This window comes from Bactrocera dorsalis, chromosome 2, assembly GCF_023373825.1.
Source record: "Bactrocera dorsalis isolate Fly_Bdor chromosome 2, ASM2337382v1, whole genome shotgun sequence".
Taxonomy (NCBI): Eukaryota; Metazoa; Arthropoda; class Insecta; order Diptera; family Tephritidae; genus Bactrocera; species Bactrocera dorsalis.
In genome coordinates, this window is record NC_064304.1 from 79618880 (window position 1) to 79645755 (window position 26876).

A 26876-nucleotide genomic window follows, 5' to 3' on the forward strand; every position below is an offset into this window, starting at 1 on the left:
GTTGCAGTTTCAACGTAACACAACAGTTTATATATACGCGAACTAGAACCTCAGTTTTTAAGATATCGATCTAATTTTGCCTACGTCCTTTTCTCCCCCTGAAGCTGCTAATTTGGCGGAACCGCCAAATCGGACCACTATAGGATAAAGCTGCCATACTAACTGATCGATCCAAGTCAAGATTAAGATATCTTGATTCCCTTTTATGCTATAAAAAGCTTCTGTGAAGAGTAACATAGTTTTGGTGCGGCGACGATAACATTTTTTTAATTGAAAACTTAATTTAAAATGAATGGAAGGACATTTTATACTTGTAAGTATACACATTTATTTATTAATTATATATTATTTATTTTATAGTACATAAGAAGTGACCACCCTTAGAACAATCCTTCAATTTCTCCAGTTTCAGTGTTTAAATCAATGTCGTATATTGCAGGACGAGTTGAAAGACCAGGCATTTTAGTGATTTCTCCACACATAGCAACGACGAAGCCAGCTCCTGCTGAGACGTACATATCTTGAACAGTGAGAGTGAATCCTTTGGGTGCTCCCTTAATGGCGGCATCGCCAGTTAATGAGCCGGAAGTTTTAGACATGCAGACCGGTAAAGTACCGAAACCCTTAAAAATAATCAGAAGAATTATAGACATTTATTAGGTATTGGAACTAATAAAATCATTTTACTTACAGCAGCATTCAGTTTTTTCAAAGAATCCATAGCTTTTGGAGTTAACTCAACTTTCGCTGCCCCATACATATTTTGTGCAATTGTATTCATTTTATCCTCCAGAGGTAAATTAATATCATATAATAATTTAAAACCACTTGGACCTTCACACGCCTTTATCACCGCATCAGCAAGCTCGGAGGCACCTTCACCACCATCGCTCCAATGCGTACATAGGACGGCTGCAAATGCACCGGCTTCCAAAGCAGCTTGCTTTATGAGATTGTGTTCCGCTTCCGTGTCGGACCTAGGAATACACATTCACTTTTTTATATAATTTTAATGCAACTTAATTGGTTGGTATAACTTACGTGTGGCGATTAATGGCTACTATAACTGGGAAACCGAATTTCTGACCATTGGAAATGTGTTGAAGAAGGTTAGGTAACCCTTTTTCAAGTAATTCCAAATTCTCTTCGGTATATTGTTTATTGAGCGGAGCTCCTGGGGTGACTGCAGCTCCACCACCATGCATTTTCAGAGCCCGAACTGTAGCTACTAGCACCATTGCATTTGGTTTGAGACCAGAGGAACGACATTTGACGTTACAGAACTTTTCCATGCCAATATCAGAACCAAAACCAGCTTCTGTACAAACGAAACCTTTTTCACCCACCAATTTCAGGCCGATTCTATCAGCAACAATTGAGGAACATCCATGCGCAATATTTGCAAATGGACCAGTGTGTACGAGAACAGGTGTCCCCTCTAAAGTTTGCATTAAAGTAGGATCTAAAGCATCCTTCAGTAGAACAGTTAGTGCACCAGTAACGCCTAGATCATCGGCAGTCACAGGCCTACCCTTGCGATCGAATGCCACTACCATGTTTGCTAGCCGCTGCTTCATATCTTCCATGTCTGTAGCAAGTGCCAACACAGCCATTATTTCACTAGCAACTGAGATGGCAAATGAGGTTTTACGGGTGAAATTTTTCTCGGAGGGCGATTGACCAATTGTTACTTCACGTAAATAACGATCGTTAATATCAATGACACGTTCCCACATTATTGTGTCGGGATCGATATCCAAACGGGCAAACCGGCTTTGTTCTTCTGGTGTTAATGAATCAGGATCGGTTTTCGAAATTCCCAACCGCTGTAAACGGCGCAGTTGGATATTCGAAAATTTACGCTGACCTTTAATTCGTGGTACCAGCCGATCGTACAACGATTGATCCTTTTGGGTATTTTCATGGAAAATACGGGTATCCAATTGGGCAGCAAGCAAGTTATTGGCTGCCGAAACAGCATGGATATCGCCCGTTAAATGCAAATTGAATTCATCCATTGGAATGACTTGTGCATAGCCACCGCCAGCGGCTCCACCCTTGATTCCAAAAGTGGGACCTTGTGATGGTTGTCTCATACAAGCAATTGCATTACGACCCTTATGGGCACAAAGTGCCTGAACAAGCCCAATCAGTGTTGTACTTTTACCTTCACCAAGGGGAGTGGGTGTAATACTAACGCAAATAAAAAAGAATTAAAAAAAATAAAAATTATATAAAAATAAAATACTAACCCAGCTACCACTATGTATGAACCATCAGAACGACTCTTCAAGCGGTCTACCGTACTCAAGGATATTTTTGCTTTTTTGTCTCCATAAAGTGAAACCTCCCTGCCTATCAATCCAATCTCTTTGGCCAAATTGGAGATATGTTTGGGCTTTTGAGATCTAGCAATAATGATGTCTCTGTAAACATAAGTACAAAAGGTGTTACACCAATAAGACGTCCAAAAAACAAACAACACCTACGATGGTACAGGTCTAACTTTAGGTAAAGTAAGCGGTGCCAAATCCCAAGTGGTTTGTACTAATTTTTGAGCAGCTGACAAAGCCGAACGAACAGTGTTTTTCATTAGCATGGCTACAGTCATAGGTCCAACGCCGCCAGGAACTGGAGTAATAAATGAAGCTACTTGTTTTGCTTCGTCAAAAAGAACATCACCGACCAACCGCGAGTTTCCTTGTTTGGTAGAATCTAGAACATTTACAACATTTACTTTATTTGATTAAGAGCAGATCAAAAAAATTATTTTTATTATTTAAAAGTTCAGAAATGCTGTTGTGAAGATATGGCATCGCACGCTGCTATGATGCTCCTACTCGAATCACGAGAAGTTGTTTACGCAAATACTGACCCGGGGCCAAACAACTTGAACTGATAACAACTTGACTTAATCTCTTCGGCTAGTTATAGCCCATCTCTATGTTTTTCTTATCTCAATCTAGACTTTTAACCAATCACGTACACCAGTTTCCCAGGGAAAAAATACCGTATGTGTTAAAGTAATTTTAAATCCGCAAAGTAATTATAAAATGAAGTGTAAACGTACAGAAATGTACGTATTGCGGAAGAAGAATTTTTAAAATACAGAAAGCATTTTAAAACAAAAAAGTGAGAAATAAATTCGCAGCTAGAGGTCTAACAATCTATACTTTTTTATACTAATAGCGATTAAATATAATTCTTACCTTATTTCTAGTAGATAGTTTATATACATTCATAGAGATAGAAAACCCCATATTCAATATATGGGAGAAGTAAAATGATTTATACACGGTTTAAATTCAAAAGAGCTTTTTACATTGGAACTTTTTTAGGGCAAAAACTGAAACTTCAGGGGGCCTTTGCAAATAAAATTAGCTTGGAAAATAACAGACACCCTAATATACATAGTATATGGAAGAATGTATTTACCTGGTTTCACATTAATGCCACAGTCAATAACAACAGCTCCTGGTTTGATCCAGCTTCCTTTTACTAGTTCTGGCACACCAATGGCAACGACTAGAATGTCGGCGTTACGGCACTGGAAATAAATATTTCATAAATACACAATTGAATTACTTAATTACCAGATGAAGTTCGACTACAGGCAGAACACAAATCCAAGTTAAACAATTCTTCCTTTATTGATAGGAAATAATATTTAAAACTTTGTATGTAATTACAAACTATATTTTTTATGTTCCAGTTGCTAATCCACTTCTCCAATTTTTTTATAAATAAAATCATCATCAAATTATAATTTTTGTATGTTGAGAATGTGCAAGAATTAAGAGGGAGTTGTTTATTAATTATCACATTTCAAATGACATAAAAATTAAGAAACAAATATTTAGCATTATTGCTCGAATGTACTCACAATTTGCTCCAGGTTTTTAGTTTTGGAATGGCAAACGGTCACTGTGGCGTTCTCCCATTTTAACAGCTGTGACACAGGCGTACCAACGATTTTACTTCTACCTAGGACAACAGCTTGTGCTCCTGCAATTTGGACACCCGTGCGTTTAATCAATTCAATACAACCCCATGGTGTACAAGGTAGATATCCATTTAAATCTCCGATAGAAACACGTCCCTCATTTACGGTATGTAACCCATCGACATCCTTATCTGGACAAACGGCGTCGGTTATCTTATGAGAATCAATTTTAGTCTCAGAATCAAGAGGCATTTGCACTATAATGCCATGCACATTGGGATCTAAGTTCAGTTCCGTTATCTAGAATAGATAAATTACATTCTTGATATATACATCTGTCTACAAAAATACTTATAGATATATACATCTGAAGTGTACGTATGAACTACTTAAATATTTGTTCACAACAATTACTGATTATCACTGTCCATTTATCCGCGGACTACTTTTTGATTGATTTATTGTTGATAAACGTTTTGGCATAAACACTTAACTAAAGGGATTACTTACCTTTTCCAGCAAATCGACTTCGGCCACAGTACTTGGAAGTTTTATGTGTTCAACGGTAATGCCAATTTCTGTTGCAGCCTTTACCTTCATGCGAATGTAAACGTTTGAGTCTTCACGCCCACCCACTTGTAAAATCCGCAAGCCGGGTGTAAAACTGGAAAGCTTAGCCTTTACATCATCAATTTGCCGTTTTAAAGACGCACGAATTTCACTTAAAAACGATTAAGAAATGTTGAGTCTGACAATCTGATTCAAATTCAATAACACTTACTTGGCCACTTCGGTGCCTGAAATCAGTTTGGCGCTACCCGACATCTTTTTTGTTGACGTTTCTCGAAAGGATCTAAAGCACAAAAAAGTCCGTTCAAAAATATGCCACTCTCCTTTACAAAAATTAATCTCAACCGTTCTATTCAAAAGTCAAAAGCGAACTGCACTTCTATGACTAGTGTTTAACGAATTTGTAGCCCGGCTTGATCAGCAGCACAAATTAAATTCGGTTTGTACTGGATCATCGATGTGATCTTCAGGTCATGCAAGTAAACTTGTTTTAATTCTACAACTGATTGCAAATATTATCAGCCAAATGTGTCGATAATGTCTATTTGAGGGTAAAATGGGCGTGATGAAACTAAACCAATACTTGATAACTATTTAATATTTTGTAAATTGTGCATATGTATGATACCAGAATTGCAAACTGGTAAAGACATAGAAGCCTTAAAAATTATTTGTTGACAGTGTTGATCGTTCTCTTATAATTTTGAGCGCGAGCGATAGCTTGTAGGACATATTTAACAGTAGGTGCATGTGAACGGTATATGACGACTGCTTGGTGATATTTAAACTAATCTTGGTAAACTGCTAAGAAAACTGAATTTAAGTTAATTAAAAAAAAAAACTAAATATATTTGATTCGCGGTGCACAGGATGTTTAGAACTGGATAAGTAAGTAAGTGTAACAAATGATTTAATACTAAATTACAGATAAGTAATTTGTTATGTAAAGGTTTTATAGGCGGGTTGCAACTTGACAACGTACGACGGATATGCTGAGAACTCTACTATCTCTCTTATAAATCCAAATAAAAGTATTAGGACACTCCAAATAATTCCGAAACGGTATATACCGTGCTTTTATAAAATATTGTAGTTTATAATTTAGCTCGTTTGATTGTTTTCAAATTCTGAAACTTAATATAAGAACGCATGTTCAAAATCAGTCTGGTTAGAACTCAGCGTTGACTACTGCTAACAACAGATTCCGAAAATAGAAATAAAAGTCTTGCGGTATTTTCGCTAGTTGGCGCTGACAGCGCGTAGTTCTAGTTTTATTCGTCGCATCGGGTCATGCTATACCTTTTTGGAAAGCTCATTTCACGAGCTAACACGTGTTTGATTAATTGTCGTTTCTTTTAAGTCGTTCGTGAGTTATAGCGTCGCAAACATGGAGTAAAATAAAGAGAAACATTACTACAGTACTACTACGATGAAGGCAAAAATGCATCTCAAGCCGCCAATAAAATTTGTGCAGTTTATGGACCCGATACAGTTTCCATTTCCACCGCACAACGATGGTTTCAACGTTTTCGTTCTGGTGTAGAGGTGGTCGAAGATGCGCCACGCTCCGGAAGGCCTGTCGTCGAAAATTGCGATAAAATCGCTGAATTGGTCGAAAGAGACCGGCATAGTAGTCATCAAACCATTATAAACCATTTGAAGAAGCTTGGAGTCACTAAGAAGCTCGATGTATGGGTGCTACACGAATTGATTGAATAAAAATTCCGCAAGACTTTTTTGACAACCCAATATGTACATACATATGTACATATGTGTTACTTTTTATTCTGTGCAAAAACTTATTTGAAGGTATTTGATATGTAATTTTACGGTGTTTTTGGAGATAGGTAAGTATAGGTCTCTATGAAATGTTTGCTAATATTTTTATTCTACATACAAACAATGAGACACCCTAATATACAGATATATATGTATATTCCCAAATGTTATATGCTTGCATGTGTGGTTCCACATACACATATTATATTCGAATATTTATTTTCACATACTATATAAATATACATATATACTATATATAGAATACCCATTTACAATTTGTCTTTTTTATTCCACGAGAGATAAGACATGCACTCGTACATGTGACAGCTAATAACTGTGAGATTATATTGTAACAATTGGTCGAATGTGTTATCACAATTTTGTATAGGAAAGCTTAAAATTTAAGTTTATATACATGCATTCATATACCTTCTATAAATGTCAAACATATTGACCGACAGTAAAGGTAATAAAGTGAACTGGAAGACCAAAACCGTTATACAGTTGAACTTCCTTACGTCGAATCACCATTACACACAAAAAAACTTCGAATTAGAGATACTTCGAGTTATAGAAAAATTAGAGGATTCATTAAAATATAACACTCTGCAAAAAGGTGTAAAATATAGATTTATACGCAGTTTTATTTATTTACTTCGCATAAAGTTTTTGTGTAATTTTGGACTGAACATACAGGGTTTGCCCTGAAAGTAATAGGACTGATTTTCTCCCACCTCGACTGTTTTGCGAGTTTGCGCGCACTGACTGGATTCGGTAGAGGGCGTTCCTATCTAACGAACGAACGGCTGGTCAGTTGTCTCCGAGCACCTGCATAGTCAGGACAAACATTTTCGCGCGACGTACTTCTATGAGTGGTGCAAGCCGAAAATGCAGCGTTCGTTAGAGCAGAGGTACGCGATTAAATTCTGTGTGAAATTCGGTAAATCTGCGACAGAGACGTTTGATATGATCAAGCAGGCTTACTCAGATGTTGCTTTAGCAAGAAGTGGTGTGTTTCGGTGGCGCCACGCCTTTCTAGACAATGGGGCTCGTGTGCGCAAATTTTTGAACTCAGACCGTCGACTAAGTATGCCCAGATGTTAAATTTATCAAAATCTGTGGTTCTGTTGCCATTGTGACGGAGCACTTGAACATGCGAAGATGGTCCCAAAAGTGCTCACTGACGACCAGAAATTGCAGCGAGTGGAAGTGTGCCAAGAAAATTTGAACATGTGTGAAAGTGACCCCCAATTTTTAAATAACGTAATCACGGATGACAAGTCATGAATCTTTGTGCATGATCCCGAATTTTTTTTGTTTCCTTGTCTGAAAAGGCCGATGAAAGGCAAGCTTTTTGAGACGACAGAAGGGATCCAAGCAGCAAGCTCAAGGCTATTCCGGAGAATGGCTCCCGTGACGCGTTTAATGCTTGGAAATCGCATTGGCAACGCTGCTATTTTGAAAGTTTTTAAAAAATTGTAACGATTGGTTCAATACATTTTTTTTAAATCAACTCAGTCCTATTACTTTCCGGACAAACTCTGTATATTTTTTGCTCGTTTGCTTCACTAAAAAGTAATTTTAATCTGTTTAGTACTTTGTAGTGATCACCAGTTGTACTAATAATCGTATTTAAATAGGAATTTTAAGTTGAAAGGCAGGTATTACATCATTTTTGGAGTGCAGTTGAATATTTTATTCTTCAAAATCCTTATCGTTTTCTATGGCTCTATAATTCATATTCATTGGATCTGTAATATTCGGTTATACAATATCATTTGTTATACATCAATCTTAGCACATTTCATTGCCCACCTCAATATAATATGTAATAGTAACATTTGAAGAAATAAATACGCCCGGCGACTTCTCTGACTTAGAGAATAACGTGCCAATTCAAAAGTTTGATTTAGAGCAGGAAAGTTGTACGAAATTTTACTTCTAAACGCAATTGCAACGCAACTTCGAGTTATAGAAGTATCTGGTAGTTATTATTAAAGATAGGCAAAATCAGACTATTAATATAAATTACCGGAAAGATTCTAAAGAGTGCATGTGAGTATGCAAGTGTAAAGAATTGACAATAGGTGCGACAACGACGGACCTTTTCGAGAAATGTTAACCTATTTTGGGTCATGGCATTATGTTGTCAGCTTTATGGAAGGGTTTAAAATGTGTATAGGAAATTAGAAGTCATTATACTGCCCATATAACAAAATTTTTAATTGTATCAGATTTTTTCACTATTTGTTTTGGTTTTCTCATTGTATACTTGAGATAATCTCTGATCCGATGAATCTAAACGTAAAGATTATTAATTTCATATAAAGTAATTTAAGAATATATGTAGATCGCACCACTGTTAGACTGCTTATGTGTTGAGGTATCTGACAATACAAACTGAACGATCGGAATCAAGTTCTTGTGTGGAAAACTTTTGCATTTGACAAGATCTATTCACGAAATTTGGTATGCATTATTTTCTAAAGCAACAATGTAATCTCCGAAGAAATAGTTCAGATCGGTTAACTATTGCATATAGCTGCCATACAAACTGAATGATCGGAATCAAATGCTTGCATGGGGAAATTCCTCAATTAACGTGGTATCTTCACGAAATTTGACATGGAATACTGCTTAAGGTAATAACATAATCTCCGAAAAATTAGTTCAGATTGGATTACTATAGTATATAGCTTCCATACAAACTGAACACATAGTTACTAAAAGAAGTACACCTGTGAAGGGTATATTAGACGCGGTGTAGCCGAATTTAACGTTTTTTTCTTTTTGGTATTATTGCAAACATCTTTGAAAATCAAATCACTAGTAATATAGATATTGAACCGAATAACCTTTATGTATCAAGTTAGAAATTCTATCCATATTTGTACACTATTCAAAGTTTGACTTAAATGTAACGATAACGGAAAACTGCACTAGGTTAAATTGAAAAGGCCTTAGATGGTGTGAGTTTCAACTCACGGAGTGATGTTATGCACAGGATATACACGCTACTGGATAAGTAGTAACATCTGTTCTGCTTATTTGTGGTACTATACAAATTTCCTTGTCCAGACGATCACAAAACGTATACGTGATGGTACCTATTAGAAAGCCTCTGTCTGTATTTACAAAATATATATGGACGTTATTTTATTTAGGCCCCTATTACGGTTTCAACTCAACTGCATTTTGGTTTAAGTTTTGATACAATGGATATCAACTCAATCCGTCAAAAAAATTTGTTGAACTGCTGTTCAAATTAAATTTTTTTTTTTTGGTATAGTGGATTTCTACTCTGCTAATTGAAATCACTAGAGTATCAAAAATGTACAATTTAAGCATGGGGCGGGAACATAATGGCGTGGGGATGTCTTTTCTGTCAAAACGTTAGTCCTTTATTTTGGATAAAGGACACATTGACCGCTTTTGAGAGAATCTGAGTGATTCAAGGAGACAAATGTGATCTGTAAGCAGATTGAGAACATGTAGAGTGACCTTTAAAGGTGCAATTGTGGTAGAAAGTATAGCAACTTTGGGATGATACCACACTGAAAATACATTATATTATGTTGTCCATATATAGATAAATGTCAAAATGAAATTTAGAGGCAATGTAAACGTAACCCAATTAATTTAAAAGTTAAAATTGCATTGCAGGAACTGTTATGAAAATCAATAAAGCTTTCACATTACGAAATTATTTTATCCTGTTTCGTTTCGTGTTTTATAAATCTAATTTATTATATGCGATACATAGTTCGAAAATTATATCTTTTAAATTTATTGGAAACAAATTCCCGTCAATTAACTAATTTAATAACCGTTACAATATACCTAAATGACACTATGTGAATAAAGAATAAGACATTGATATCGTATAGGTGGTAACGATTTCGGCATCATTTCCTTAATTTCTAAATAAAATTAAAATTAACTACTCTAATCACTACACTTGAAGATGTGATGAGGAAATATATGAAATTGTTCGTTTCTTAATTTTTTTTATTTTCTTTCCTTTCGTGTTATAATTTAAATGAGTTCTGTGTAACATCTACATTTTTTAGCTGATTGCTTAAATATTTTTTTTTTTAACTTTATTATTTTCTTTTCAACAATGTCATTTTACTTTAATTGCAGCTCGCAGTTTAGCAGATCTACTTCGGCTGTTTTTCATCACTTCTTCCTCGTTGGGAAGGATTACGTGTTTATGTAGCTGCTTCCAATTCGATCGTACAAACATTTCAATTAATTCCTTATCATGTGATATATCATGACCACAATATTTCAACGGCACCGGATTTGCAAGGCCTTCGATTACATTCCCGTTTATATGTCGTTTTACTATTGTATCCTCAAGTGAATGAAAGGTTATAGCGACAAGTCGGCCTTCGTGTCTCAAATACTCGTTAGCTAAAATCATTCCGTAATTGATCTCATTTAATTCATTATTAATGAATATGCGCAATGCCTGAAACGTCTTTGTGGCTACGTGTGTGGGCCGCTGAATTTTGTCCAATCGATGTGTATCTTGAAGACACGAGGCCACTAAATCAGATAGCTGTTTGGTAGTATCAATCTTATAAAAACAGCGTGCCTCAACGATCGCACGAGCAATTTTTTTCGCTCCTTTCTCTTCACCATACATTCGCAGTATTTTCACTAGATCACCTTCCTCGGCACGAGCAAGAACATCTGCGGCTGTAACTTGGTCACCATTTCGTCCACGATCCATGCGCATGTCCAAAGGGCCATTTTTAGAAATAGAAAAGCCACGGTCCGCTTCGTCAAATTGCATCGAAGAGCAACCGAAATCAAACAGTATGCCATCAATGGAATGCTTCTTTATTTTATGCTCTTTTAAAAGCTTCGGCAAATCAGAGAATTTTCCCAATAATGGTATTAGTCGATTTGAATATTCTTTACTTAAGGATATAGCGAGCTCATATGCAACTGGATCTCGATCAAGAGCAAATACTTTTATATCGTTGTGTTTTTCTAAAATGTGTTTACTGTGACCACCGGCCCCGAAAGTCATATCGATAAAAATTTTTCGAGGACCTGGGTTAAGATAGTTAATTGCTTGCTCACAGAGCACAGGTACATGTCTAACTATTTGTCCATCAGGGCTATTCGTAGCAGTGCTGTAGTTAGACTTTAAATATATTAATGCTTGGTTAATTCGACGAAGCATTATCATTAATAAGATATTAAAAAACACGATCCCTTGCTACTTATAAACTAATGTTTGTTTTTGTTTTTAGAACAGTTTTACGTATAATATTTTAATCACTTTCGCTCTTTTCCCCTACTTTTTCATCATTGAGGTACTGTAAAAATTCAGACGACAGCACTTGACTGCACTGTTCCGCTGACAATCCTGTTGCTGTAGAAGCGTACCTCCGCTGATATTTCTTAGCGTAAATATTACTAGATAATCTTTCTAAAGAATCAATTTGTGCATTTAATTCGACATTGGCCTCAGCAGTAAGGCCAGCTGGATTAGAGAGAATTTTGACTTGCTTTCGTATCTGCTCTCCCAAGTCCCTATTAAAATTCGATAAATGTATGTTAGAATGAAACGAATTACAAAATAACATTTAAAATATTAATGAAAAGAAGGATTTGTAACATGTTTGTAGCAATAGACACGCTTTTAAATGTACGATACAGATACAAAAGTCCTTAAAGAGGTGTGAGGATATTATAATTAGTTTTCTTACAAATTGGGATGATCTGGTAACAACTACTTGATATTGTGAACTTCAATTCTAATTTCAAATATGGATATATATAACCATCGAAATTAGAGTTGAAAGCAAACTTGACATTAATGAATAGAAGAAATTAATGCAATCACACCGAATTCAAATAATTTTTAACTTAATTTGAGTATTAAAAAAATTTCTACAACAAAAAACCTTCAATTTTTTTGAGCACTACTACCTTCTTATCAGCGTCTTCAAACTGTAGGATAATTAAGGCGGTATCGATTCATATAAAAAAACTCAACATATTAAACCATTTAACTTTTTGGCTTCAGTAATCAAGTATCATCAGTGGGTGTTTAGCCCGGGGCTGTTGTTGTTGTTATTGCTGTATAGGCAGATTTTCTTTCTTTCGTACCTAGCACAAAAATATACGTTTATCCTCGCAAAACGATTGTGTTATGTGGATTGTTTTGGCTTCAGCACACATCGTTGACCCTACCGGATTGGGAGGTCCTGCCAGTAGCTAGATAACAATTCTCGAGGAGGCCCTACGCTTCAGCCAGATTTAAACGAAATACTAGGATTTAACTTACTCGGTAGTTGAAACACCAAGGATGTATTCTTCCGAAATTTTTTGATATGCGTATTTTGAGCACATTTTCAACAATAAAATTAACACACTGCGTAAATCTTTTGATTTATTTGGAGGGCCAAATAGTAATGACACAAAAATTGATCTTGCGCCAGCTTAACTACCTTTCATCGACAAACCCCTTTTAACAATATTATAATACTGCAACTATAATAGTAGTAGTGCAATAAGTCAATAATCAAACGAAAAGCCAAATAATCTGTACTTGAGATGCACTTTTGTAAAACACAAATCAAGTACTTTCAATAATCAGCAATAGTATTGACTGATAGAACATAATTTATCGTAAGTACATTAGATAACGTGTTGCTACAATGAGAATGGAAAGATGAAAAGTTATGAGTGAATAACGTTATTGCATACCTGCCCACTTTTGTCTTGTCCGTCGGCCACTTTTCCAGAACTTTAAGAAATCTTTTATATTGAGCTGACATAACTTGCCTTGATAAACAATGTTGTTCTACGATAAGGTATTGATATTAGGAATCCACTAACATTTCCATCAGACAATGCGATTTCATAAGACCAAGTATACGAGGAAACAGCTGATAATACAGTTTGAGAGCCGCTATTAACAATTTCCATCAAATTAATATATCGATGGAAAGTATTCCATTTTCGTTCGATAAGCATAGTACACTTTAAGCTGGCAACATCAGCGCATTTGAAGAGAGGACTAAAAGCCCAATGAGAAACATTTGTGGATAAAAGCGACGGCATTATTACTTGGCAACTATTTCATTAATTCATTCTTAAACTTGAATATCGAACAAAAATTAGATTAATGTTTATAATCCTAGTTACGACTGGGGAAAGTTGTTTTGAATACTACATATATATTTATTTTGAAAAAATTACAGCAATTTAAAAAAGAATAATTTTTAGCCCTATTTTTCAAGATAAAAAACATTTCAAAGAATCGAATACAATTGAAAAACTTCTCAACAACATTGGAAGATGTTTTGTGAACTATGTTTAGGCAATGTAGCGAGGAATGTGTGAACAGTTAGCGGTGGCCAGGTTCGGATTTTCGAAAACGAATATGCTATCTATCAAACCCTTTATAGAGTAAGTTTCCGATTATGTCTACATTTTAAATACGCAAAGAATCGTGTTCAAATTTCGAAGGAACTCGATCCGAAGATATTCCATGCAAAATGAATTAAATTATTGATAGATTTGCGCCAGCATTGGATATCGTGCGACAAGAACTTTTTTTTTGAAAAATTACAATTTTTTCGTTTTCTGCAGTCAACTTTACTACTTAACCGGTGTCAAAACCGATTTTTCAACGCTCAATGTTACTGCCGCGTTTATCTAGGTATGTGTCATACAAAACCTATGGACATGAGGCATTTTTGACAGCAATTTATCGCTTTCGATATTGTTTTGGGACGGCAGTAAGACATAAATGTAAGTGTATAGCCATTAACAGCTCTATTCTCATGCCCTCGCGAAAATCACCACCCTCACTATTGTGAGGTTTTTGTTACTTGTGGGGTTTCCAAATGCTCACAATTATCTCACAAATTTGTGATGTGTGAAAGCTAACCTTTTAACCCAAAATCGGTTGTGTTTGTTTTATAAATTTCAATATTTTTAAAGAAATTTATTTTATTGAAATATAAGTATTTGTCTATTAAAATAAGTAGGTAACTTACAATGTTTGTACATTTTACTTCCTTCTAAGTATGAATAAAAATACATATACAAATTTTTGGTTAAATAATTCAGAAAAAATAAATATTTGTAAATATGTATGCATGTATGTATTTAATACATGGGCGGATAAATATATATGTGTATTGAAATAATACCCTGGAATATTGCGGCTGCTCCTGAGTTGTTCTTTCACATTTTGAAATCTTTAGGATTTACTTTCCTCTTGACAACAAGTTGTGTTTGTGAAGGTTAAACGAACCGTTTATTTGTGAATGTTTTTAAAGTACGAACGGTCCATTTCCAGCCACAGAGAAAGTGTAAGTATATATTTCTTCAAATTTAAAGTTATTGTGTCAAATTACTTTTTAAAATATATTCGAAATACATAACTCTTCAGAATTCAAATCAATGGGAACTATTTGTTATTTTTTACGAATTGTTTGCATATCTTTCGCTGTCAGATGATTTTCCAGTGCTATGACAGCAGTGCAAAATTGCTTTCGATTGGTTCGTTTGCGGGAAAGTGTGTGGTGTAGGAAATAACAAGAAAGTTTCGGGAATCCGAAATATAAAATATTTCAATTAGAAAATCTCTTGAATTAAGCGCATTGTAATGTCAGGCTTAATTTCGGTAACAGTACGGCGTCTCCCTCGCGATGTCCTTAAATTGGGAATGCAAGCTGCACTTACTCAGGAGGTATGTATTGATAAAATCTGTGTTCTAGTGGTGCGAAAACAGTACAGAGCAAGTGTAGAAATTTGGAGGCCAATCCGGAGTGAAGACAGTATTTGCCACTGATGGTTATGTAACATATCAAAAAATTCTGAAACTTTAAATGAAAATGAATTATTTTATTTCATTTAATGATTTTTATATGTATCACATGACGTTACAAATCTGTTGTGCAATCAATTTTTGTTCAGATCAAAGTTGATGCCTTGTTTCTCTTTTAGGTTAAATCAGCATGTGTAATACGCCAATTTTCAAAGTTGGCAGTGGTAACACAAACCCAGGTCATTACAAGAAGTGAAGCCCTTCCTACCGTCTCATACCCCTCTCAAAGGTAATATTGAATATATAAATGGTTTGCAAGAAAAGCTAATGAAAATAGTTTCAGAACTATCAATTCTTTTGGAACTCAAGGTTTTCACACCACTAGTAATTTGTGGACCACTGAGACGGTAAAAACGCCTCCTTTCCCTGAGTCCGTAGCCGAAGGAGATGTCAAGTGAGTGAGCATTTTAATCTTATGTGTTATAAAGTGTATTTAACTCGGGTCTTTCTTATCTCCTTTTTGATTGTTAATTTGAAAAAGCTGAATAAGTAAATTAGCAAAGCGTTATAAAAAATTAGCAAGTTTTATATATATTATAATATAAATATATTTATATTTACAATCTCACCAAATTCGACTCGGACTGAACCATTAAACTGCAACTTCGCAACTGATAAGACTTGATATATTATTTGGCTCCATAAGAAGGTTGGAATTGAAGATGGGCTGAAAAGTATAAAGCGCCACAGCTAAACTCCATGTTATGAATTTAAACTGTAATTGAATACAACGAATCTATTAGCAGGAGTCATCTGTGGTTTGAAAATGTTTAAAAAGTATTTTAGCTTAATGCGAAAAATATACACGGTTTAAATTATTCCAGTCCCATATTCTAACAAAATTTATGCTGGATATATCGATCAGTGTGTAAATTATCATAACATAGTTGCGTGGAAATATTTTCTTGAGTATACTTGCGTAATTCCATAGGTTTATGCAATCATCAAACCTTCCCTCAGCCCCATACATTCGATACAGTTATTTCGGACTTTCTACCTGACATTAAACCGTTTATGTTGGTAGAAATGTGTGATGTTTTAATGAAATTAACTGCACAAGTTTTTTTTTATTCATGTGGTTTATCGCCGAATTTGAATGGAAATGATATAAACCTCCTATCATAATATCATAACGTTCAATAAATTAAAGACAGTAGTTAGTGATGCAAAGCTGTACTTTTTATTTTTTAATATACACTACGTGAATTACTAATTAATTTATATGTATTTACCATTCAACTGCACGACATTTTTCGCAAAAGCAAAAACGTGCTTTTAAAACAATATTCAGTCTTCCGGGGGGTGATGCAATGATGTTCAACATTTCTTCACTCGAAACTTCAATATCTCTTTAAGTTTTCAGCCTGCATAGAGTCGAAAACGTGTTTCGGACGGAACCACTTTCTTTATATCAAAATTATGTTAATGCATACTGTAGATCAACAAAAAATATTTATTACCCATTTTTTTATTTCCTTTAGAACAAAGTTACGAGTATATGAGGTTTTGCATATTTAGATATACTGAAAGTGTTTCTGAGGTTACTGTCGTATAGCACAGATTTCATTGTCATCTTCATTACCATCTGCCCCTGCGGCGCCTACTCCTATTTCTGCTTTAGTTCATTTTTTAATTTGGTAACTGCTGGGGTTTATTTATTAAATTGGCTGAGCTATAATAGGCATTCAAACTGCCAGAGCGATTACGAACTCAGAAGTTTTGATTGAAGCGAGCAATACGCATTGACGAACTCTTTCAACTGAGGTTATGATTTGGTCACATTCTTCAAAAGCTAAGCAAATAGTCTCACATACTAAAATCGATACAAGGACTAAAGGTGCTCTACCGTTTCGCATACTTAAAGCGTTAAAAATCTTATTTAATGGTTGTACGCCATTGCGATAGTTGCCTATCAGCGCGAGCACGTATGCTTATTAATTCGACAGGAGGTAGAAATGCATTGCGAAATTTGAAACTTATTTTTATGACTATAAGGCAGAATTTAAGCTAAAAAATAAATATCGATTCTTTGAAAATCCTACAGTGGCCATATCCCTTAACAGAAGGTTTTGGAACACCTGAAAGTATTTCCCCAGCTTCATCTTTACAAAGTGCGAGAGTACAAAATGTTCGGTTACACCCGAATTTGGCTTCTCCTTACTTATTTTTTCTAGATTGGTTCAAGCTTTTTATGTTCGTGTGAAGTTGTTGGGTCGTCTACTCTTTCACGAACACACGTATTTTAGTGGCATAAAGCATTCAGTGAAGGTCGTGAAGTAATCTCATACGAGTCGTCCAATCCCTTTTGAATGAGAAGTGTGTTATAAATATGACCTCGAAACTGTTTAACTTTTGGTCGAATAGCGCTTATATTGCTTAGAGCCTTTTTTGGAGGCGATAATAAAGATTTGTATTATTTGTTTTATCAGCACGGTTCAAATACGATCAGAAGGTATATAGATGCATACATAATATAATTATATAATGTACTTCCAGAAGGCTCTAAATTAAAAAGTAATTCTTTTTTTTAAGATTTACTGTTAAAGTTGGAGATTATGTGGCTCAAGATCAGGTTGTTATGGAAGTTGAAACCGACAAAACTGCAATGCCTGTCCCTGCGCCTTTCGGAGGTGTAATTCGTGAGATATTAGTAGAAGATGGTGTGACAGTGAAAGCCGGTCAACCTTTGTTCAAAATAGAAAAGGCGGAAGGTACGCCAACTGCCGCTGCCGCTGCACCGGCAGCTGCTGCACCTCCACCTGCAAAACCTGCTGCTCCTGCACCAGCTCCAGCTGCAGCACCGGCACCAAAACCAGCTCCTCCGGCGGCAAGACCACCACCGCCACCTGCAGCAAGAGCTGCTCCTCCACCACCACCACCTAAGCCCTCAGCACCTGTGGGCCAAATTCCAGTTGCTTCTGTGCCACCTGCCCAAGCTGCTCCACAAATAAAGGTTCCACCAGGTGATTATTCGCGCCAGATTACCGGCACCCGAACCGAGCAACGTGTGAAAATGAACCGAATGCGCCAAAAGATTGCTTCTCGTTTGAAGGACGCACAAAATACAAACGCGATGTTGACCACATTCAACGAAATCGATATGAGGTAAGTGCTACTTTAAAACACATTTAATTAGGCAATCGTTTGTCATATGTACATTTCTTAAGCTCAATTGTTTTACGTTTTCCTTTAAAAATCTGTATTATTGAAAGGTTTTTTTTTTTAATTTATAAACTGTATTATTATTTCAATATATACATATTTATTTGTAGTGCTGCCATGGAATTCCGTAAAGCTAATCTAGATGCTTTCCAAAAGAAGTTTGGCATCAAGATTGGATTTATGTCTATATTCTCTAAAGCTTCTGCTTACGCTTTACAAGATCAACCTGTAGTTAATGCTGTTATTGACGGTCAGGTAATTCTATAATAACATTTTATTTAATTTTAAGTCAGTAACGTATTGTATTTATATAATTTTAGGAAATCGTGTATCGCGATTACGTGGATATCTCAGTGGCTGTTGCTACACCCAAGGGTCTAGTAGTGCCCGTGATAAGAAATGTCGAAAGTATGAATTATGCGGATATTGAAATTGCCTTGGCTGCACTTGGTGAAAAAGCAAAACGGAATGCAATCGCCATTGAAGATATGGATGGTGGAACCTTCACCATCAGTAATGGAGGTGTATTCGGTTCGTTGATGGGAACGCCAATTATAAATCCTCCCCAAAGTGCTATATTGGGCATGCATGGCATATTTGAACGACCAGTTGCGGTAAAGGGACAAGTGAGTAGAACTTTCTCTTTAAGTATAAACAAATTAATTTATTCATATTAAATCATTAGGTTGTCATACGTCCAATGATGTATGTTGCTCTTACTTATGACCATCGACTGATTGATGGACGTGAGGCTGTAATGTTCTTGCGTAAAGTCAAGGCTGCTGTAGAAGATCCTAGAATAATGCTGGCTGGATTATAAATTCAATCTCAAACGAAAAAATTCAAAGAAAGCTTAAAGCGCTAATTAAAAATGGAATATGTCTAACATATAAATATTGAACGGCTTATTTATTTTGGTTTTACACTCATTTATTGTTTTACTTCTACGTTTAAAAAAATCTTTTTAATTATGAAATTTTTATATTAATTTATGAACTAAAAAATGTATTATTTACTTAAAATTTATTCACATATACGCTTTAATACTAAAATTACTGTATCACATTTTCTTTAGTTGAAATCGGTGTTTTAATTGTTCTTTATTAAATATTTCCTCAAGATGTAAATATATTTATTACACCTATCACGTACATATTTATAGTGAATGAATATTGCTGAAAATATATAAATAATCCAGTCGAGAAGCTAACGAAAAATGATGTAGAAAATGCTTTTTATTATTTAATATAACTTATAACGAAATTGTTGTATATCTACACTCTAATTGCCAGAACAGTTTAAACAACTTATATCGGAGCGTTTGCTTTGCTGAATTTAATATCACAATGAATAATCGCATTGCTCTCCCTCAGTTGATGATGCAAAATCCTTTCATCAACATTATTATCAAAAATGATGAAAAATGAAAAAGTAAGAAAAAGTTTTATCTTTTTTGCTACATTATAATAAATTTTGTGAAAGAGGTAATCTCAAATTCAATTCAGTTATGCCTAGCGAGTGACATTTTCAAATTCGGAAAATCACTTTTCTTCTCACATCTCGTGAATTTCAGCAAACAGGATCGCTGAGTGAAGTTCACACAATGATAGAAGTTTATGTGGCTTCTGGTGTGACATTGAACTTGTTTACCTAACGGTTGTTATATACCATGACATGACTGAAATACATAACAATGAGATTTTCCACAACAAAATGCTCAGATTTACACAACGAATTGATTTCGCGTTGTTTTTGTTATTTCGGTGTTATCAGTTGAATATTCGTTGTTATAAGTCCTAATTGTTCTAGTTTACAGTTTCAGACCAATAAAAACAAAGAAACAAACAAACACGCGTTCACTTTGGTTAGTAAGTGCCTACATATACATATTTACTAATAAAGTAAAGTGGTTTATTATATTTTTTAAATTTGCATGAATAATGACTGTGTTGCGAATCTTGTATTTGCGGTATTTTTAATCCGGTTTTTGGGGTTTTTGGGATTCAATCTATTTTTGTTAACGCCCTTTTTCAGTTCGTTATTTGGAGTTAAAAATTAAATTTAATTAGATTTTAAGGATTACAAGAAAATTGAATTCAAATGTTAATTGAATTATTTTTTATTTATTTGTAACCTTTTGATAAGTAATAATTATATATGTACTATATATCCTCCAAAACATTCTTAATGAAGATTTACATTAAATTAATCTTAATAATTCTTATAGTCTCCATTATTTCTTTGATTGCTGTTTCTTAATACGTTTTTTCATATCAACACTTCCAATAACATTGAGGTTAAAAAGGGGCGTGTATTTTTCCCACAGTCGTACTTCTGTCTTGAAACCTGTTTGTGGTACATATGGGGGAAACCTTTCCGGATCCAATGACATGTTCTTCACATGTATTTCCGTGCCCTGTATACAAGTATATAGTCACAACAATAATTCAATTATTAACATGTTTACAGATAAAATACATATGTATGTATGTACAGTGGCGGACAAAAGTCTACATACACCCCTATTTCCATTGATATGAGAGTACAAAAAGTTTTTAGAAAAATGTATTTATACAGTTTTATTCTAATATTTATTATAATAACAGTTAACTAAAAAAAATCATTATTTAACATAAAATAACAAATTTATGGAAGAAAAACTCAAAAATTGCTTTGACAAAAGTCTACATACAGTTCAAATCCCATACTTTGTACATTGTTATATCAACAGTAAGGTAACGTTAGCCTTTTTCTTTTATTTTAATATGTTTATTGTTTGATATTTATTGAATTTAGTTGTGGTTTAAGCCCTTCAATAGCTATAATGGCTCCGCGAAATGAAATATCAATTGATGTAAGAAATTTGGTGATAAAAGAAAGAAAAGAAAAAAAATCATATGGTGAAATTTCTAAAATTTTAAACTTGAGTCGAGCAACAGTACAGACAATTCTAAAAAACTTTAAAAATAATGGTTCCAACGAAAATAAACCGCGCAGTGGACGCCCAAAAAAACAATCTCGTAGAGACGTCAGCCTGATTCTCAACGAAGTAGACCAAAATCCAAAAGTAAATGCTCCAAATATAGCCGAACGCATAGTAAGTACGTCACAAATAAGTATCCAACCAAGAACAATAAAAAAAAACTCTAAACGATAACGGATTCCACAGTAGAACACCACGGAAGAAACCTTTTATTTCTGAAAAAATCGGAAACTTCGTTTAAAGTTCGCCAAAAAACACAAAGAAAAGGAAATGGATTTTTGGAAAAAAGTCTCATTTACAGATGATTCTAAATTCACCCTTTTTGGTAGTGAAGAAAGGGCTAAAATTTGAAGGAAAACTAACGCCACGCTTGAACCGAAGAACGTAGTATCAATTGTGAAGCTCGGTGGCGGCAGCGTAATGGTTTGGGGAGCTGTTGCGGCCTCTGGAGTTAGAAATTCGGACTTTATTGAAGGTGAAATGGACGGTTATAAGTATAAGTCTCTGTTGGAACAGTTGGATATTTCAACAAGATAACGATCCGATGCATGCGGCGCAAATTGGTAAGGACTGGTTGCTTTATTATACTCCAAGGCAATTAAATACACCACCTCAAAGTCTAAATATGAATGTTATTAAGAGTGCATATTGGAACCTTGGAACAGCATTACATCTGCAGCGTTGACAAATTTAGCAGAATCAATGCCACGGCATCTTCAAGCAGTTATAGATGCCAATGGGGACCCAACTAAATACTAAAACGTCTTAATAACTAGCATTTTGTAAAGTTTTTCGCACTGAACTAAGATATTTTTGTACTGTATGTAGACTTTTGTCAACACAATATTTGAGTTTTTATTCCATAAATTTGTAGTTTTATATTAATTAACGGATTTTTTAAGTTTGTTGTTATTAGAAAGAAGATTAGAATAAAACTGTATCAACACATTTTTCTAAAAAGTTTTTGTACTCTCACATCGAAGAAAACAGGGGGTGTATGTAGACTTTTGTCCGCCACTGTATACATATTAGTATTTTCAGTTTTCACTGACCTTTACCACTGGACACTTATTTGGCATTTTTGCAAATTTTTCGAATTCATTGCGCAATATTTTCAATAAGTTGAAGCGGTTGGTGTTCTGTAGAAATTTGCAGCCATCAAACTGTGTTATGTTGATAATTACAAACTCCGATTGAGAGCTCCGTGTAGCTGTTACTATTAGGTCGAGGTAGGGATTCACAATGGCAGTAGAAAATTTCAAGCTAAGTGAAAGGCCATCCCTAGGTCCAGTTTGTTGCGGAATTGAACAATTTATGAATGAGATAAGTTGTGATCGTTTCGTACATTGTATGGCAGAGAAGCGAAATGTAAATGAGCGCTGTTTAATTTACATAAGTAAACCAACAAATGAAGTAAATACATATTTTTTTAAAAATATCACAATTACCCAAGATGTGATAAATTGTGTGTTACACAAGAAAACGAAAAGGTAGAATGAATAGTTCATTGCGAGATTAGTTCAAACTAAAAGCTTTAAGATAGAGATAAATACTGATTCATATACATATTTTTATTTATTATATATTTTCGTATATTTCAAAACGCAATAATTCGTTAAGTACTTTCAATCGGCTAATTAGTATTTTTACGCATGTATCATGTTTCACATGGTATAACAGCGTAGTCCACGAAAGTGTTATAAAAAATTTCAAATTGAAATGAATAATTTATGGATAGATAAGGTTTGGCCAAAAGACTGTTCATTCCTCTACCTTCCCCACGCTTAGTCCTTGTTCGGCGAAAGAATTATTTCAATGAGCTCGGAGATTTGTCTGCCGCATCGGGTCAGCTGTTACAGAACAGGTTTGTGTACATTTGTTTGTGAAATTATAAGTACTATATATTAAATATTTTTGTATTAAAAAATCTATGATATGACGTCCAATATTCGGCCTGTTCCTAAATCTCCCTCCCTATTGAATATACATACTACATGTCGCTACATAATAATAGTTATTCACCTAACCGTTGTTTGTATCACCCAAAACTAATCGAAAGAGATAGAGGGTTTTGTATGTACAAATGTATATATAATCCGCCATCTGTCCCTCAAAGCTGTAACTTGAATAAAGATTACCGAAATTTTTTCAAGAAACTTGGTTCCCATGTTCCGTGTCAAAAAAGTAAGTACGAGTTCATAAATGGGTGTAATAGGACAACTGCCACGCCTATTAGTGGAAAACTTAAAAAGAGCTATAACTGAGCCGTAAATTAAGGCAAAGAACCCAAATTTGGCACAAAAAATCACACTTATGGTTTCAAAATCTTTAAAAGGTGAGCGTGGCTCGGCCTCGCAAAAAGTTTAATGTATATTTTTTTTTTTCAAACCAAAAAGTACGATAATATGAAAATGGTGAAATCGGTAGATTACCCCGCCCAATCCCCATATAACGGATTTGTTAAAAACCACTAGAAGTGCGATAAATCAATAGCTAAATGCGTGAGAGACATTAAATTTGATGATGACACAATCGGTAAAAAATTATGCTATGGACGTGGCCCCGCCCACTTAGAAAACATGTATATCGGGACATGCTTCACCGATTTCGGTATATGTAGTTTGCCTTCTATAGTATAGCAACCATAGTGTGGCAATCTGGCGACTCTCAACTTTATCGTAAAGTTTGACACTTTTCACAATCTAACATAAGATAGGATAAGAGTGCGAAAATGGAAGAAATCGTACCACAATCACGCCTACTTCTCATATGATATAACATGAAATTCCATCTGATTATTTCCCTTTCCAATATACACATCACGCACCAATCAATGTATCGGAACAAAACTTTGCACGAGTAATGACCAAACATTTACCAAATCGAACCAAACTGTTCAAGCCCCTAGGTACCGAATAGGTGGATTCAGGTCTTATAGTTGACTTTTCACCGAAGATATCAGTCATTTTGTGAGTAATATCAGTGAAATTTGGACTGAAACCTATTTTGATAATAACTAGTATGTCTGTGTGTCAACAATGGTTGAATCCGGCCAATAAAAGAGGGTATTTTTACTAAATATAGATGGAAATGATATGTGCGCTACCTTAATTAAACCCAGGGAGCTTTTATTAGTATGTGACACGTTAATACAACCCCCAACTCCCATATTTCAATATAATATTTTGCCAGCACCAGAAGGAAATTCTCGGACTTTGATTCTTGCAAATTGCGAGAGTATAAAATGTTCGAATACACCCGAACTTAGCCTTTCCTTACTTGTTTTCTTTTGATGTTGTTGAAATGAATGGAAAGCATTTAACAGTATTAAATAAATTGCTGTCCCTGATTATAATGCTTTTATGCGGCCAGTCGACATTAAATACTAGTAAATAATTGCATTTTGGTTATACAGGGCGTTCAAAAAATAATGATTTCGTGTAGGTTGTGTTTATTGAGAAAAATGTTGTAATTCTAGAAAATGCATTGCATTGTTACTAGGTGACGTTTATTCAATACTTGCTCCCTTTTCTCGCCGTATTTATTATAGCCTGATATCTTTGATGCAACTAAAGCATTTTTATTTCATAAATTAAAATTTGAATTTGTAAACTTTTTATCAACACCCTCTTCAAATAAAATTGTAGATTCCAAATTTTCAACACTAATTAATTACTATCACTTTCACAATAATTGAAAATACAAAATTCTTCTTGAAACTATTTTTTCGATGCTCTTTTGAGCGGGATATACACATGCAGACTTATCATATCGGGGTGACTGAAGTACTTTCGCGTAGTACCCCTTTAAAAAGATAATCCTGATCGAGCCAATACCCGGGGTAACCTAAGCATATTATTTTAATTCGTAATATTATTATATAATATTACCTAGTTGTTTATTAAATTTGAATAAGAAAAAATCCATATGCATGGAAAGATTGTTTATACTCATTTTAATTTGAAATATAATTTATAGACACACTTGTTTTTATTAGAACTAAGATTGCTGAATAAAGAAAGAGGAATTATATCGAAATAGAGAAATGCAGCGCTCCATTTCCTCATAATTGTTAGCATATAAATGATGCTCACTACGAGTGTAAAAAGTAATTTTTAAAATAAAGATTTCTTAGATAAAAAACCTGCAAAAAGTGAAAAATGTGGATGTATTTAAATCTTTATGGTTTAATTTAATTAATTTGAAGTAAGAAATGCGCGAAAAGTGTGTTTAATGTGGGGAAATAGCTTGTTGAAATGTTCGAATTTTGGGAATTTTTGAACTTTGAAGTCGAATATCTCGTGGTATTTTTAATCAGGAGGTAGGTAGGTAGGTAGGAGTGCAGCCCTATCGGGCTCAATTAGCACCGATGTGCCATTTTGGTACACTATTCGTAGAACCTCCTGTATCTGCTGTTACGTTCCACCTTCTCTCTCAAACCATTTTGAGGTTTCGGTGAAACTACTTATGTCCGATATGCTTTTGGTGGAAATCCACTCAAGGTTTGGTGCTTGGTGGATTCCGAGTGTTTTGTGTCGGATCTGTGCCAGAGCTGGGCATTCGCAGAGAAAGGGGAAGATTGTTTCCTTGTTCCCTGCTACTCCGCAGCCACGGCAGATGTCGTTGTAGGGCATACCCATTTTGGCCAGTGCCCTGTTGTGGTAGCTGTTATTCTGTAAATACTTTTTCTTGACCTATTTAATAGGTCGTTGGTTCTTTTCCTGTTGTATGTTGGCCATAATTGTTTAGTTATGACGCATTTTGTAATGTTTTTCCACCTGTTGTTAGCAATTTGTTGAAATTGTCTATTGATCTCTCCTTTGATCGATCCTAGCGGGCTCGGTATGAGCTCCGCCTCGGATTCATTGAGGAAAGCTCCTGCCTTTGCCAACTCATCTGCTTTTTCGTTACCGAAAATGTTCCTGTGACCGGGAACCCAGATCAAGTTTAGCTGGAGCTTGTCTTTTATTGAGCTTAGCGCTCTCTTGCATTTGTGAACTATACTGGAATTTGTCATGGGTGAAGACAATGCCAGGAGGGCCGCCTGGCTATCCGTAAATATAGTTGCTTTATGTATATTCCCGTGGTTTTCTAATAGAACTTCGCAGGCTTTTTCTATGCCTAGTACTTCTGCTTGGAAGATGCTAGCCGAGTTCGGTAGACGTATAGAGAGAGATATGCCCAGATCAGCGGAGAATACGCCCGTGCTCACTCCGCAGTCCATTTTGGACCCGTCGGTATAGACTGAGGTGGTACCCTCCTCTGCAATTGAACCTTTTCTCCATTCTCGTCTAGATGGTATCCTCACCTGGAAGTGTCTATTGAAATCCAGCTTTGGGAGAATGTAGTCTGATTTATTAATAGTGAGCTTGTTTGGGATTACACTATGTCCGTAGTTCTGCTGATTCCAACCTCCCAATTCTTTTATTCTTATCGCCGCAATAGCTGGTGTTTTTTAAATAAAAATGTCCATTGGTAGTTGATGCAGGATCACATTGAGCGCATCAGTCGGACATGACCTGATTGCGCCCGTAACACCCGCACATGCTGCTCTTTGTATTCCATTTAATTTTCTA

At 35.0% G+C, this 26876-nt stretch overlaps 4 protein-coding genes across 7 annotated transcripts; 1 reads left to right on the forward strand and 3 right to left on the reverse strand.

Moving 5' to 3' along the window:
• Positions 1-299: 299 nt before the first annotated feature.
• LOC105226644 (C-1-tetrahydrofolate synthase, cytoplasmic) lies at positions 300-13211 on the reverse strand. Of its 3 annotated transcripts, none has more exons than XM_019990417.3 (10): positions 13022-13192; positions 4725-4796; positions 4454-4664; positions 3884-4243; positions 3436-3547; positions 2490-2715; positions 2253-2426; positions 1042-2193; positions 692-977; positions 300-623 (listed from the first exon to the last, which is right to left on the reverse strand). In XM_019990417.3, exons 1-10 carry the CDS (start codon positions 13090-13092, stop codon positions 381-383), a joined length of 2907 nt encoding a protein of 968 aa, XP_019845976.1. In that variant the 5' UTR covers positions 13093-13192; the 3' UTR covers positions 300-380. The 3 variants fall into 3 exon arrangements, with proteins under 3 accessions (XP_019845976.1, XP_011203924.1, XP_049304736.1); XM_011205622.4 differs by lacking the exon at positions 13022-13192 and adding an exon at positions 12600-12760; XM_049448779.1 differs by lacking the exons at positions 300-623; positions 692-977; positions 1042-2193; ... (4 more) ...; positions 4454-4664; positions 4725-4796 and adding an exon at positions 10051-11842 and having other exon boundaries at positions 13022-13211.
• LOC105226645 (probable methyltransferase-like protein 15 homolog) lies at positions 10416-11495 on the reverse strand. Its single transcript, XM_049448820.1, has one exon. The coding sequence runs from the start codon at positions 11493-11495 to the stop codon at positions 10416-10418; it is 1080 nt and encodes a 359-aa protein (XP_049304777.1).
• A 1588-nt stretch (positions 13212-14799) lies between the features above and the next one.
• Positions 14800-19537, forward strand: LOC105226643 (dihydrolipoyllysine-residue succinyltransferase component of 2-oxoglutarate dehydrogenase complex, mitochondrial). 2 transcript variants are annotated; one of them, XM_011205620.3, is made up of 7 exons: positions 14800-15017; positions 15275-15384; positions 15433-15549; positions 17688-18260; positions 18428-18572; positions 18638-18943; positions 19003-19537. In XM_011205620.3, exons 1-7 carry the CDS (start codon positions 14934-14936, stop codon positions 19135-19137), a joined length of 1470 nt encoding a protein of 489 aa, XP_011203922.1. In that variant the 5' UTR covers positions 14800-14933; the 3' UTR covers positions 19138-19537. The 2 variants fall into 2 exon arrangements, with proteins under 2 accessions (XP_011203922.1, XP_011203923.1); XM_011205621.3 differs by having other exon boundaries at positions 14801-15017; positions 15439-15549.
• Positions 19538-20396: 859 nt separating this feature from the next.
• On the reverse strand, positions 20397-22865 carry LOC109579565 (uncharacterized). The gene is made up of 3 exons (XM_019990413.3): positions 22749-22865; positions 22353-22679; positions 20397-20733 (listed from the first exon to the last, which is right to left on the reverse strand). The coding sequence occupies exons 1-3, from the start codon at positions 22806-22808 to the stop codon at positions 20551-20553; spliced, it is 570 nt and encodes a 189-aa protein (XP_019845972.1). The 5' UTR covers positions 22809-22865; the 3' UTR covers positions 20397-20550.
• Between the last annotated feature and the right edge of the window lie 4011 nt (positions 22866-26876).